This window comes from Dipodomys spectabilis, unplaced genomic scaffold, assembly GCF_019054845.1.
Source record: "Dipodomys spectabilis isolate Male_0828 unplaced genomic scaffold, ASM1905484v1 ptg000147l, whole genome shotgun sequence".
Lineage (NCBI taxonomy): Eukaryota > Metazoa > Chordata > Mammalia > Rodentia > Heteromyidae > Dipodomys > Dipodomys spectabilis.
The window spans coordinates 8,350,214-8,365,880 of NW_024870824.1; the positions used below are offsets into that span (position 1 = coordinate 8,350,214).

Below are 15,667 nucleotides of genomic sequence, written 5' to 3' on the forward strand. Positions count from 1 at the left end.
TCATAGGTTTTTCATCTTTTTGTTTTATAATAGTGATTAAACTCAGGAATACTGGGCATACAAGGCAAGCACCCTACCACTGAGACCCCACTCCTGGCTCCTCTTATTATTTATCCTTGCTAGTCTTTGTTCAGTTATAATTTTAGCAGGAATTTCTTAATTTTATACCTTAAAGACACTCACTTCGTGTGAATATATATGCAATATTCATGTGAGACAAACAGAGAGCATGTGTGTTTACGTGTGTGTGTGTGTGTGTGTGTGTGTGTGTGTGTGTGTGTGTGTGTGTATTTTGGCTTGAATTCAGGGCCTGAGGCTCCTGATCAGATTTTTTTGTTAAAGGATGATTCTCCACCTCTTGAGCCAAACTTTCAGTTCTGGCATTTGGTGTGTTAATTGGAGTTAAGAATCTTGTGTCTTTGGGCTAGGAAGTTGGCTCAGTGGTAGAGTGCTCGCCTTGCATGCTTAAGGCCCTGGGTTTGATTCCTCAGCACCACATAAGCAGAAAAAAAAAAGCCAGAAGTGGCACTGTGGCTCAAGTGGTACAGCACTAGCCTTGAGTGAGAGACAGCACCCAGGCCAAGAGTTCAGGCTCCACGACCGGACCCCCCCCCAAAAAAAAAGAATCTTGTGGCTTTATCTGCTTGGCTAGCTTCAAACTTTGATCCTTAGATCTCACCCTCTGGAGTAGGCATGAAACACTAGCTTCTGGTTCTATTGACTTTTCAAAATGCCCTTTTGTATGTGCATTACTGAAGGGGTAGATTATACCTGTGAAATAGATGCCAATTGGTGAAGTCATGTTTGTAGCATTATTTTCCTTGAAGCTAACATGGAACCTGTATGGAGTATGTATATATTTCTTGTTTTCACACCACTGTTTTGTTTGTTCTTTACTTTTCTTTCTGCCAAAAAAAAAGGTATTTCCATTATAACTATTCAGTAACAACTTGTGGTTAGTAAAACATATTTATCTTTGAGGTACAGAAAGTTAAAAAATTTTTCCATGAACTGGTATACTTTCTTTTTATTGTTTTTATAAAGGTGTTATACAGAGACGTTAACATTTTTGTCCTGGGGCTGGAGCTCAGGCCATGGGCACTATCCTTCAGTTCTTCTGCTCAACCATAGTGCTCTACTGCTTTGAACCACAGATCCACTTGTGATTCTCCGGTGGTTAATTGCAGATAAGTGTCATGGACTTTCCTTCTCAGTGTGGCTTTGAACTGAGATCCTAAGATTCCAGGCTTCTGAGTAGCTAGGATTACAGGTGTGAGTCACCAGCATCTGGCAAGGTTACCATTTCATTGGCCAGGTAATGAGTATATATCTTTTTGGGAAATATCAACCCTTTACTTCATTATGTAAGCATTTCTCTTTTTTGAGACAAAGTCTTAGTATTTACCCCATGCTGGCTTCAAATTCATCCTCCACCTCCTGCCTCAGTTTCCCAAGTGCTAGGACATATTCCACAATACCTAGCTCAAATGTTTTGTTATTGCTGATCTGATCTTAGTGACTTTCTATGATTCCTTTTGTTTCTTCCTATGATTATCAAAACATTTTCATATTGTGTTCACTCATAGCAGATTGAGTGATTCTAATAATTTCTACATGGTCTATCCTGGCATTAACCTTGAGTCCCACCTTGATTTCTAAGAAAAAAAAAAAACTTCTTGAAGCTTGTTGTTGCTGTTTATCAAGTAAACTTGCTACAAGGCTTGATTAACCTGGTTTCTGGAATTATGTGATTCATGGTGCTTCCTAAATTATTATCATCCCTACCAATTGGTATGGCTACACATTGTTCTTGACTATGTATGTCACTATGTGGCCCTTGAAAGACCAGGTAAGGGATAAATTATTTTGTCTCTAAGGGATATGAAATACCTTTGTTTCTGCAAATAGATCTGTGAGTTAATTAAAATTCCATGAATGTGTACAGCTGTACACATTAGTAGCAATGATAGCAGAATGTGGCTTAGTCCAATTGAAGAAGGAGAGTTGTAATTCCTACATAGATTTACATGGATGGGAAGTTGTGGTGCAATACAGAGTGTATGGGATAGAATGCAATTAGAAATCTTGGGGAGAAGAAATAACAGGTGGGTAATGACAGACAGCTTATATCTGAGGACATATTATTGAAGATACTAATGTCCTGAAATTTTCTGTTAACCCTAAAAGGTGTCAAATGCATTTATAATCTTAACAGCAAGAATATATTATAGAATAAACAAGGTACATGTCTTAAAACCTAAAAGAGAAAGATGCAAATTTACATCACATCAGAAAACACTTCAGTGACCACTGGATTTCTTTTAGGAAACATTTCTGATTAAACTAGGCTATATCTATATGATGGAATAACTGCTACCTATACAAATAATTTACATACTTGTATGAAATGAGCTAAACTGAATGAGTCCCGACACTGAAAATGTGTGTGTGTGCTTAATGAGAACATGAAGGTGCAGAATATATGTGTATGGTTACACTTGAAATAAGGAGATAACTTAAGAATATGCTTGCTATACAAAACCTATCCTTGAAAGTATGAACAAAGTACATCACATTCATTTCTGTTAGGATAGATGCATTACATGATAAAGTCATGAGAATAGATAACTATATGCCATATGCACCTCCTGAATTTGTGTCAATATCAACATATTGCCTACTTATAAAAGTAAACACAATGTAAAAAGAAAACTTCAAAAGTTTACGAGCCATCGGTGCAGTTTCACGAGAAACCCTCAAGGCGTCGCTGTCGGTCAAAAGAAAAGAGAGAGCTTATTCTGAGAAGCATTTGGGAGACTCCAGAGTAACTTCCTGCCTCAGACCAATCACGCAGAAGAGACCCGTACACCTTTCACATATAGAAAACAGACGCGGGACAGGGACCTCCCCGGAATTCTGCCATCCACGGAGGATAATTCCTCTAGGCGCAAAGGAGCAGAGCAGCAGCGGAAGAAGACAGAGGATGTGGCCAAGCGCGGGAAGAAGCAGCTGGGCACTGTGGCTGCAGGTACCCTTGCCCTTCCTTCTGTCTTTGTTCTGCCGGGCTCTCCCGGACCCGATCCGCTACTCCATTCCGGAGGAGCTGGCCCAGAACTCGCTGGTGGGAAACCTCGCCAAGGACCTGGAGCTGGGTGAGGACTTGGCGCCCCGGAAGCTGAGAGTTAGTGCTGAGAAGGAATACTTCACTGTTAACCCAGAGAGCGGGGATTTACTTGTAAGTGACAGAATAGACAGAGAGCAGATTTGCGGGAAGCAGCTTCTGTGTACTCTGGATTTCGATATTATCGCTGAAAACCCATTGAATATTTTCCACGTAGCAGTAATCATTCAGGATATAAATGACAATGTTCCAATATTCAAACAGAATAAGAGTGATTTAAAAATTAGAGAATCTACCAGACTGGGTAAAACATTTCCACTGGAACCAGCCCTGGATTCAGACTCTGGTGCTAACTCGCTGCAGAGATACCACCTTAATGACAATGAGTACTTCGATGTGGCAGAAAAGCAGACTCCAGATGGACGTAAATATCCAGAGTTGATTCTGAAACAATCTCTAGATAGAGAAGAACATAATTTTCACCAATTGGTCCTCACAGCTATGGATGGAGGGGTTCCACCTCAAACTGGCACCACCGAGATTCGAATCCAAGTCACTGATGCCAATGATAACCCTCCAGTATTCAGCCAGGATGTGTACAAAGTCACCTTGAGAGAGAATGTGCCCCCAGGCTTCTCAGTGCTGCAAGTGAAGGCCACCGACAAAGATGAGGGCATCAATGCGGAAATCACCTACTCCTTTCATAGTGTGGATGAACAAGTGAAACAGCTTTTCAACTTAGATGAAAGAACAGGAGAAATCAAGACTGAGGGTAATCTGGATTTTGAAACTGCTCATCGTTACTCTATAGGTATAGAAGCAAAAGATCCTGGCGATCTAGCATCTCATTGCAGTATCCAAGTCGACATTCTGGACGAGAACGACTGCGCACCTGAAGTGATTGTGACTTCAGTGTTTACTCCTCTACCAGAAGATTCGCCACCAGGAACAGTAGTCGCCTTGATCAAAACGAGAGACAGGGACTCTGGAGAAAACGGAGAAGTGAACTGCCAAGTCTTGGGAAATGCACAGTTTACATTGAAATCTTCCTCCAACAACTATTACAAACTAATGACAGCCCGGCCTCTAGACAGGGAGGAGATACCAGAATACAACATCACCATTGCAGCCACTGACAGGGGCAAACCGCCCCTCTCCTCCAGCATAACCCTCACTCTGGATGTATCTGACATCAACGACAATGCACCTGTTTTCCACCAGGCCTCCTACGTGGTCCACGTGGCTGAGAACAACCCTCCCGGAGCTTCCATCGCCCAAGTCAGCGCCTCCGACCCAGACCTGGGGCCCAATGGCCAAGTGTCCTACTCCATCCTGGCCAGCGACCTGGAGCCAGGCGCGCTGTCGTCCTACGTGTCGGTGAGCGCGCACAGCGGGGTGGTGTTCGCCCAGCGCGCCTTCGACCACGAGCAGCTGCGCTCCTTCCAGCTCACTGTGCAGGCGCGCGACCAGGGCTCGCCCCCGCTGCGCGCCAACGCCAGCCTGCGCGTGCTGGTGGGAGACCGCAACGACAACGCGCCGCGCATGCTCTACCCCGCGCTGGAGCCCGACGGCTCGGCGCTCTTCGACATGGTGCCGCGCGCCGCCGAGCCCGGTTACCTGGTCACCAAAGTGGTGGCGGTGGACGCCGACTCTGGACACAATGCCTGGCTGTCCTACCACGTGCTGCAGGCCAGCGATCCCGGCCTCTTCAGCCTGGGGCTGCGCACCGGCGAGGTCCGCACCGCTCGCGTCCTGGGGGACAGGGATGCGGCCCGCCAGCGCCTGGTGGTGGCTGTGCGCGATGGTGGACAGCCGCCCCTCTCGGCCACAGCCACTCTACACCTCATCTTCGCAGATAGCCTGCAAGAAGTGTTGCCAGACCTGCGTGATGACCCTTCGCCCTCGGACCCTCAGACAGAGCTACAGTTTTACCTGGTGGTAGCCTTGGCCTTGATCTCTGTACTCTTTCTTCTCGCTGTGATTCTGGCCATCGCCCTGCGTCTGAAGCACTCCTCTGGTCCAGCTGCCTGGGGCTGCTTTCAGCCTGCTCTCAACTCCAAGTCTGGCCCTGGGGTTCTCTCCAGTTACAATGCGGGAACCTTGCCCTATTCCTACAATGTGTGTGTTGCCTCACAATCAGCCAAGACGGAGTTTAATTTTCTCAACGTGTCCCCGCAAGTGGCTCCTGCTCAGGACCTTCTCTGTGAAGAAGCCTCTTGGGTTCCATGTACAGCTCTTGGAGACAATATGGCCCCCTTCGCCTCAGAAAATGTTTTAAAGGTAAGCTTTAATTTAATTCTTTTTTACTTGTAATCTCAGTGTTTCTTAACTAACGGCTAAATTGGGATAGTATGCCCATTGCATATTTCCTTGTCTGCTCAGTTAAATTTGAGCAATGCTCTTTCTGCCTCTGGTGTCTTTTTCCAGTGAAGTATGCAATTAAAACTTTTTTGTAGGCCTGGGAAGGTGGCTCAGTGATAGAGTGCTTGCCTTGCATGCATGAGGCCCTGGGTTCGATTCCTCAGCACCACATAAGCAAAAAGAAAAAAAAAAGCCAGAAGTGGCACTGTGGCTCAAGTGGTAGAGTGCTAGCCTAGAGCTTAAGAGCTGAGGGACAGCGCCCAGGCCCAGAGTTCAAGCCCCACGACTAGAACCCCCCCCCCCAAAAATGTAACTGAAGTGAGAGGTTAATTCATCGATAAATGAAAGTGTTTGTACACAGGGTACTTCTTTTTCTTCCTTATCTTTATATTCCACCCATCTGAAAGTTTGTCTTTATTGGAACCCTAAGTGACATCTTTCATCTTAAGAGTCTTTGTTAGTAGAATTTTAGTTTCACTTTCCCTTAGCCTCACAGTATGTTAGAGCAAGGAATTCTTACTAACATTTGGCGGTGGGAGTGCATTTTACATAATGTTGTTGCTTATTAAGGATGGAACCTGGGAGAGCATTGTTTCATTGACTTGCATGTCAGCACTTTGTCTTAACAGTCTGTCTTGAGATCCCAGACCATTTTGTAAAGGATGGCTATATTTGAAGTCTTAACTTATATGATAAGTACATTTTAATAAATGTGATTTCTCACCCTGATATAGATAGATAGATAGATAGATAGATAGATATTGAGAACAATTGTACTATAGCAACTCTTTTCCATCCATGTTATTGTTTCTGCTATATAAAGTTCTATTATTTAAACATTTTAAGTCATAGATATAAAATATCTTTATTTAAAACTTTTCCTACCAAGGAGTTATTAGGTAAAAATGCCTTTCCATAAGAGAGAGTTTCTGAAATGCACTTTTCCATTCATTATTCTTTCTTTGTTATTCTATAATGGTGATAATAGCAAAACAAACAGGCTACTCACTGTGGCTTGTCATTATGAAATGAGCTTGGTTTTGTAAAATGTGTAACTGCAAGTGTTTTAATATACTACTAAGAAAATATAAATAACACACTTAAATGAACTCAGACTCTTAATCTGAGATACCACATCTATATTCTTAAAATCCAGAAAGTTTTTCAAGGACTTCACAAGTAACAAAGGCATTTTTCTGCCTATGACAGCTAATGCAATTTGTATACATAAATAGGTCATTTTTGCTGTACTAGGATGTGCATCAGGGCCTTGCTCTATGACTTGAGCCACATTTCCAGTCCGTATTTTGATACTTAGGTTTGAATTTAAGGCTGGTGCTCTACTACTTAAGCCATAGTTGCTAGCCTGTCATTTTGCTGGTTAATTGGATACTGAGTCTCTTGGACTTTTCTTCAGCATTAGTTTTGAAGTTTGAACCTTTAGATCTCAGTCTCTTAAGTAACTATGTGTGAGCTACCCACATCCGGCTTGAAGGAGTAGACTTTTTTTTTAATAGAGTTGAGAGATTGATTTTTTTTCCTTAGCACTCATACATATTGGGCACGATTTCATAAATATATAACAAATGAAAAAATACAAAGTACTGAATCCAAAAAAGTAAGGATTTCAATGTCCTGATTAAGCAACCTCCATGTATGTTAAGAGGTAAGTAAAGGATATAGGCTCAATGATGTATAAAACAGAACTTTTTAAGTGGGGAAAAAATCTAATAATTACATTTATATATAATTAATAATTATATTTATATCTCATGGTTGTGGAAGTCTTTCAGTACTTCCAAATTAAAGCTTACTGAAATGTAAATGGTTCTGCACAATAATATATTAAGGATATAGCAAAAATATTGGAAATAAAAATGTAACTAAACTGATAGGAAATAAAAATACAATTGGTGTAGTAACTGGTTAGGACTCTGGGCGTCGCTGTCGACCAAATTGGGGAAAAAACTGTCGTAGAAGCAGCAGATCGGCTGCTTTCGTACTAAATACAGACCACATAAGCGCCTTGTAAAAAAAAATCCACCTATCCCATCTCGGCCAGAGAATAAACTCCTCTTGGCTCTAGAGAACTAAGGGAACCGCAGACTGAACCAGGACTGAGAGAATTGTAGCAAAAGAAGGCAATGGCCGATCCTCTAAAGAGCCGGGGCCGCGGAGACCTGCTTTGGTTCTTCATGCTTCTGGGGACGCTGTGTGAAACAGCAGCGCAGATCCGCTACTCCGTGCGGGAGGAGCTGGACAAAGGCTCCTTCGTGGGGAACATCTCCAAGGACCTGGGACTGGAGCCCCGGGAGCTGGTGCAGCGCGGAGTCCGCATCGTCTCCAGAGGTAGGACGCAGCTTTTCTCTCTCAACCCGCGGAGCGGCAGCTTGGTCACCGCGGGCAGGGTCGACCGGGAGGAGCTCTGCGCCCAGAGCGCGCCGTGTCTGTTGAGCTTTAATGTCTTGATTGAGAATAAAATGAAAATTTACGGAGTAGAAGTGGAAATCATTGATATTAATGATAATTTCCCGCGATTCAGGGATGAGGAGTTAAAAGTTAAAGTCAGTGAAAATGCAGCTGCAGGTACGCGGCTAGTGCTTCCCTTTGCGCGGGATGCGGATGTGGGGGTGAACTCCCTCCAGAGTTACCAGCTCAGCTCCAATCTGCACTTCTCTCTGGATGTGAAGAGTGGACCTGATGGGCAAAAGTACCCGGAGCTGGTGTTGGAACAGCCCCTGGACCGTGAGAAAGAGGCTACTCACAACCTCCTCCTCACAGCACTAGATGGCGGAGACCCAGTCCATTCCAGCACCACGCTTATCCACGTGACCGTTCTCGATGCCAACGACAATGCACCCCGATTCAGCCGAAGCGAATATAGAGTGAGTGTTCCTGAGAACATACCTGTGGGCACTCAACTACTCACGCTCACCGCCACCGATGCCGATGAGGGGATAAATGGGAAAGTGACCTACTCATTTCGCAATGAAGAAGACAAAATTGCAGAGACCTTCCAACTTGATTCCTACCTGGGGGAAATCTCAACTGTGCATTCACTGGACTATGAGGAAACGGGATTCTACCTCATGGAAGTGGTGGCTCAGGATGGAGGGGCTCTTCTCGCCAGCGCTAAGGTACTGGTCACAGTACAGGATGTGAATGACAATGCCCCAGAAGTGATACTCACCTCTCTCACCAGTTCAGTATCTGAGGACTGTCTACCTGGAACCATAATTGCGCTCTTCAGCGTGCATGATGGTGATTCTGGAAAGAATGGGGAGGTTTCGTGTTCTATTCCTGGGAACTTGCCTTTTAAATTGGAAAAGTCAGTTGATAATTATTATCATCTAGTAACAACAAGATCATTGGATAGAGAAGAGACTTCAGAGTATAACATCACAGTAACTGTTATTGATGGTGGGGCACCACCCTTATCTACAGAAAACCACATCTCCCTGAAAGTAGCAGACATCAATGACAATCCACCTGCCTTCTCTCATGACTCCTACTCTATCTCCATCCCCGAAAACAACCTCAGAGGTGTCTCCATCTTCTCTGTGACTGCTTATGACCAAGACAGTGGTGACTTTGCCCAAGTCACTTACTCCCTGGCTGAATACACATTTCAGGAAGCTCCTGTGTCATCCTACGTCTCCATTAACTCGGACACTGGTGTCCTGTACGCACTGCAGTCCTTCGATTATGAGCAGATAAGAGAGTTGAAGCTACTGGTGACAGCCAGGGACAGTGGGAGCCCTCCACTCAGCACCAATGTGTCAGTGAGCTTATTTGTTACTGACCAGAATGATAACATCCCAGAGATTCTGTACCCAGCCCTTCCTACTGATGGTTCCACTGGTGTAGAGCTGGCACCTCGCTCTGCAGAGGCAGGATACCTGGTCACCAAGGTGGTAGCAGTGGACAGAGACTCAGGACAGAATGCCTGGCTGTCCTACCGCCTGCTCAAGGCCAGTGAGCCAGGGCTTTTCACAGTGGGTCTACACACAGGTGAGGTGCGCACAGCAAGGGCCCTGCTGGACAGAGATGTGCTCAAGCAGAGCCTCGTGGTAGTTGTCCAGGATCATGGCCAGCCGCCACTCTCAGCCTCTGTTACACTCACTGTGGCTGTGGCAGACAGTATCCCTGATGTCCTGGCTGACTTGGGCAGCATCAACACCTCCAGTGACCCTCAGGATTCAGACATCACACTCTATCTAGTGGTGGCAGTGGCCACTGTCTCCTGTGTTTTCTTGGCCTTTGTTATTGTGCTATTGGCTCTCAGGCTGAGGCGCTGGCATATGTCACGCCTGCTTCAGTCTTCAAGAGACAGGTTGGCTAGCATGCCAAATTCCCACTTTGTGGGCATGGATGGGGTCCAGGCTTTCCTGCAGACCTACTCCCATGAAGTCTCCCTCACCACTGACTCTAGAAAGAGCCACCTGATCTTTCCCCAGCCCAACTATGCTGACAGGCTTATTAATGAGGAGAGCTGTGAGAAAAGTGAGCCTCTTCTCATAGCTGATAAGATGGATGCAAACAAAGAAGACCCTGGAGATGTTCAGGTCAGTTTTCTCTTTTGATAAGAATAGTTCAAGCATTTTATTCATTTGTTTCCTCAATTGCTTTCCTACTAAAGTCAAAATTGGGTAATTTTATAAAGTTGTTATTTTCTGTATTGGAAATTAACTTGATTTTGATAATTGATGCTCTCCATTTATTTTCGAATTATATTTGGTGCTTAATTTTTTCCCTTAATCTGTGGATATTTTAGAAAATCTAGCTGTTAATAGTAGGCTTAAGTGGAATAAATACCTTTAAGGAAAGTGCCAGGTATCACCTTACTCAAATATTTTGTTAGTTTTTAACAGCTGTTGTATTAACAGAAGAGTTGTTCTATTGGTTCATTGTTAGATATAGTGTTCTCTTTTGGATATTTGCCAAGTTCCCATTAGTGAACGTGTTTGGAAATGACATTATATCAGATTTACATTTTTATATGCTTGAAATTACTATGAGAAAATGATCCACAGTATATACATAAATCAGTAGAATAATACAGAAAATGTTTGTACAAATATTATGTTAGAAATGTAGATTGAAGCCAAGCACTGATGGCTCATGCCTGAAATCCCAGCTACTCAAAAGGCTAAGACTTGAGGATCCCAGTTCAAAGCTACTTCAGGCATTCTAATGTGAGAGACTCTTATCTCCAATAAATGAGCAAAAAGCCAGATTGGAGGTGGGGTTCAAGTTTTAGAGTGCCAGCCTTCAGTGAAAAAGTTTAGTGAGGGTATGAAGCCCTGTGTTCAAGCTCCAATACAGGTGCACACAATGCACGCATACACACACACGCACACACATACAGAAATACAAATTGAATTTGTAGTTGGGACAATGTCTGTAGCATTCTGAAATCAGAATCGTTTATAGGCTAGAAATGTAGTTCAAGTTGTAGAGCCTTTGCCTGGCAAGCATGGGGCCCAGAGTTTAAAGGCCAGTACCACAGGGAGTGGGACTCCAAAAGTTTAGGTTAACTTATAGAATTGATGAGTATGTTGAAAGATGTTGGCAAGAAGGAAACCTTGAATTTTATTTTATTCTGTGATATAAGTTAAAGTTTCCAAAGAGTTAGATAGTGGTGCATTCAACAAATACAAATATATTATATACTTGGCAACCACTAGTTACAGGTAGCCCCTTCACTAATTGGAATGAATTTCTTCCAAATGTTTGCACTTCTACATGTATAGGTACCATTCTGCAATGTTGCAAGAGTCTAAGGCTTATATTTTTAAATATATGCAATCTAAGAATAGCTTGGGCAGGTGCTGGTGGCTTCCACCTATAATCTTAGCTACTCAGGAAGCTGAGATCTGAGGATTGTGGTTCAATGCCAGTCTGGGCAGGAAGGTCCTTGAGACTCTTGTCTCTCTCCAATTAACCACTGGAAAACCAAAAGTGGTGGTGTGGTTCTAAGTGGTAGAGCATTGACTCAGGTGAAAAAGCTCAAGGACAGTGCTCAAGCCCTGAGTTTAAGCTCCACAATCAACAAAAAAGAAAAGAAAAGAAAAAAAAGGAATGGCTTGGAATTTTAAAGTTTTGGGTTTTTTCCTGTGAGGTGTGCTTATCTCAAATTAACAAATTTTTTTTTGTCAGTCCTGGGGCTTGAACTCAGGGCCTGGACACTGGCTCTGAGCTTCTTTTGCTCAAGGCTAGCACTCTACCACTTGAGCCACAGCCACTTCCAGCCTTTTCTATTATGTGGTACTGAGGAATTGAACTCAGGGCTTCATGCATGCTAGGCAAGCACTCTACCACTAAGCCACATTCCCAGCCTGACAGATTTTTCTTTTTTCTTTTTCTTTTTTTTTGATTGTGAAAATACCGAGGGGTATTTTGTGAAAATACAGAGGGGTTACAATTACATGGGCAAGGTATTGAGTACATTTCCTATCAAGCATTGTTGTCTCCTCCTTCATTTCTGCTTCCCATCCTTTCCCATCTTCCCCCCTCCTCCCCTCCCTCCCGCGGCCAAAGTTGTAAAGTTCGTTTTTCAACATAACAACTTGTACATCTCATTGTTGCAATGGGTCCACCTGTATCCTTATTTAAATGATTTGTTTTTTCCCTTCCCCTCCACAAATTATACCAACATCAAATACAGTGAAAACAGGGGTTATACCATGGTGGAAGGACATATAAAGCAACAAAGAAATCATCTTATAAATATGTTAGAAACAATCACAAGATAGAGAAACCATTTGAATCCTTATCTTGGGGTTTATTTTGCCTAACATCAACTGACCTTTTCTGCTTGTCTCAGACATATACTAGTTATTGCAAATAAGGGAAACCATGGGACCTATGTTTCTTTGGGCCTGGCTTACTTCACTTAATATAATTTTTCCAAGTCTTTAACAGATTTTTCTTAATGAAATATTGGCCTCAAAAAACTGAGTCTCAAATTTCTGATTTAGTGAAGATAATTAGAACATGCTCCTTACTAAACAATTTTCAATCTGTCTAAATTTGTACTTTTAATTCTTTTTTTATATCATCCTTTTAATTCTTTAAACATCATCTGAAAAAAGGGGAAATGGAAATGGGATATTAGTAGTAATATTGTAGACTATGTTACTTGGTCATGTGAAAGGCTTATTGATACATTTTAAAACTTAGGAAAATTTTAATTTTTGAACATTTATTTAAAGAACATCCAATTATATGTATATATGGATGACTCTGGCCTCAATATGCAATGTGTATACTCACTGAATTATGCATCCAAAGAGAAAAAAAGAAGTGTATGATAGACATTAACATCATTCATTCCCACATGGTGATCAACTTTGCCATTATTTATTTTAAAAAGTTATAGATTTGGGCATGTATCCAAAGATAACTTTTTGTGAAATGGGAAAGCATCTATAAACTACTGATAATTTGTTCCACACACTAATATATATATATAGATATATAGATATAATATATTCCATCCACCCTTAAATATTTGAATCTTCACTTTTGTATGTTTCTTAAAAGATAATTTTTCTATAGAAATTAATGCATTCATACAATGATGGAGAGATACTTTTCTTATATATTTTGGAGCAGTCTAGATTTGACTTTTTAAGTAATTTTATTGTTATTACTAAGGTATTGTACAGATGGCTTATCATTTCATAAGTCAGATAATGAGTACACTTCTCTTTTCAGACCATGTCACCCCTTTTTTTCCTTTCCCCTAATTTCCACCTCCATTTCCTGCCCACAAGTTACATGGGTCATTTTCCACATAGTGTATACTGAATAGCATGATTGCATTTATTCATTTTTCCTCCCTCCATTTCTGTACCCACCCTTTAGTCCACCCAAAAAAAACCATAAATTTGGAACACCATGAATTTTCATACTGCACAGAGGATATGCTAGTCTTCTCTGTATCATTCCAGTTTTAGTGTATGTGCTGTCGAAGTAAGCACCATTTTTTATATTTGTATAAATAAAGATGGTAATGAATGGCTATCTAGAATCTTGAACACAATGAATAGTTTAATATGCCTCATTGCTTTTCCAATCTAAGGCAAGATCATATTGCTGCACACCTGCCATGTTTTTGAATAACAACATATTGCAGACATTGAAGATACTGACTTTAGGAAGATTTTCCAATTTGGAAATGTGACTAAAAATGTAAAACAAGCCAGGCACCAGTGTTTCTAAGATCTGAGGGTTGGGGTTCCAAGCCAGCCTGGCAAGAAAGTTCATAAGACTCTTACCTATAACCAGCAAAAAACCAGAAGTGATGCATTAGCTCGAGTAATAGAGCACCACCCTTCAGTGAAAAGGACAGCGCCCAAGCTCTGGGTTTAAGTGAAACTTAAATAAACTGCAAAATGCCTGTCAGAAACATGGAAATTAGCATGATTAGTTAAAACAGAAGAACATCAATTAAAATGTTTTTAGATGGGACAGAAGATGTGGCTCTAGTGATAGAACATCTGGTGGGCAAACAGGAAGCCCTGAGTTTGAGCCCCAGTAGTACTTCAAGAAAAGGGTTTAGATTATCAGGTAGTAACCTAGGACCAAGAAAAAGCAAGCATAATTTCCTTAACTTGAAATATATAATTATGAGAACTCATACTTCATCACACAAATCCATGTAACTCATCATTTGTTAAGCTACTTGGGAAGAAACAGTACAATTAAAGATTAAATAAGATAATATTGAAGAATACATATGAAATATTTTTTCAATCATATTTATTTAATCAGAAATAAACACATGGAAAGTAAGGAAAAACTTCTTTTTAGAAGGACCATCAATCTCCTTGCTTACCTATTCATTCTTTGAGGAAAGAAGATGGTAAAGATAGTATTTTCATGTACACCTCTATCCCCTGCACTTGAGGGGCGGAGGCAGAAGGATCTTGAGCTTGCTACCAGCCTCAGCTACATGGTGAGATCTTGGATTAAGAAACTTAAAAAATATGTTCAGAAAGTGAAACAGGATAAGACCCACAAGATTTACAACTTTCATAAGCTATAAGAAAAAAGTAAAATGACAATAAACATCAAGCTGTTATTTCAAGAATATTTATACTACATCTGCAGCCACCAACACTTTTTTCCATTTGGATGCATTTCTATTGAGTAATTTATTGGTTATTTGACTCTACTGAGATTTTGTGAAAATGAAAACTAAAAACGTGAAATATGCCAATATAGTCATGAGCAAGTTTATCTACTCTCTGAGTACCTGATTTGAATTGAAAGGATAAAGTTTAAGTTCCAGCTGTGCACTGATAGCTACTCAGGAAGCTGAGAACTGAGGATCAAAGTTTGAAGCTAGACAAGACAGGAAAATCTGTGAGATTAACTCATCTCCAACTAACTACTGAAAAGCTGGAAGTGGATCAAGTAGTAGAGCACTAGTCTTCAGCCAAAAAAAAAGTTCATAGACAGTGCCTAGGCCATGAATTTAAGCACCAGCACACAAAAAGGTACTTAAATTCAAAGAACTGTAACAAGACTTGATGTAAACTAAACATTTTAAATGGTTTTTTTTAATCTCTATAAAATTGAAGGAGGAGATTCAGTAATAGTAGACTTGGTAGAAAATTCGAAATTTCTTCCACCCAGTTCCTGATTTGGAGCCATCAGCACTATTGCAGTTCTAGAGCAAAGGCACTGGGGCCATTTTGGCAGGGTGAAGGGTAGGTCAGCTCCTCTGGATACTGCAGGTTCACGTCTCACCACGGACTCACCAAGCGCATTGACTTGAACTGCCGGAGGTGGGGGTATCCAGAAGAGAACTCACTGCCAAAAGCAAAGCAAGTGGTTGCTCCTATTCAGAGAATTCCTGTGATCATTCTACTGGGAATCAGAATAGAATGAGATGGGAAACTACTTCAGAAGAACAGACCTGGCATAGCTGAGGACTGGCCAGGCCAATGTTATTTCTTTACCTCCTGCGATCCTTTGTTCTACCTGGGAGCAGATTCACTATGTTAGTTTTTCCTGAAGAGTTGGCCTAGAGCTCTCTGCTAGAAAACTTTGCCAAGGCTCTAGGCCTTGTGCTGAATTTGACTACTGGAAATTGGAATTGGAGCAGAGAAGAGTAGCTTTGTAGGTGTCAATTCATTGAGGCCAAACTACTTCAGCTCAGATCCAAATGTATCT

The 15,667-nt window shown here is 41.7% G+C and overlaps 1 protein-coding gene and 1 pseudogene across 3 annotated transcripts in view; one reads left to right on the forward strand and one right to left on the reverse strand.

The window, feature by feature from the left end:
* Positions 1–15,667, forward strand: part of LOC122118086 (protocadherin gamma-C5) — a 195,133-nt gene that overhangs the window by 25,426 nt on the left and 154,040 nt on the right. Inside the window, exon 1 of one of the 3 annotated variants that reach the window (XM_042691949.1) lies at positions 7,627–10,047. The exons of the other annotated variants lie outside the window; for them this stretch is intronic. Coding sequence (XP_042547883.1) covers positions 7,627–10,047 — 2,421 coding nt within the window. Of the gene's footprint in view, positions 1–7,626; positions 10,048–15,667 lie in introns of those variants that run through there. 3 annotated transcript variants of the gene reach the window in all.
* Positions 13,369–13,467, reverse strand: LOC122118281 (annotated as a pseudogene).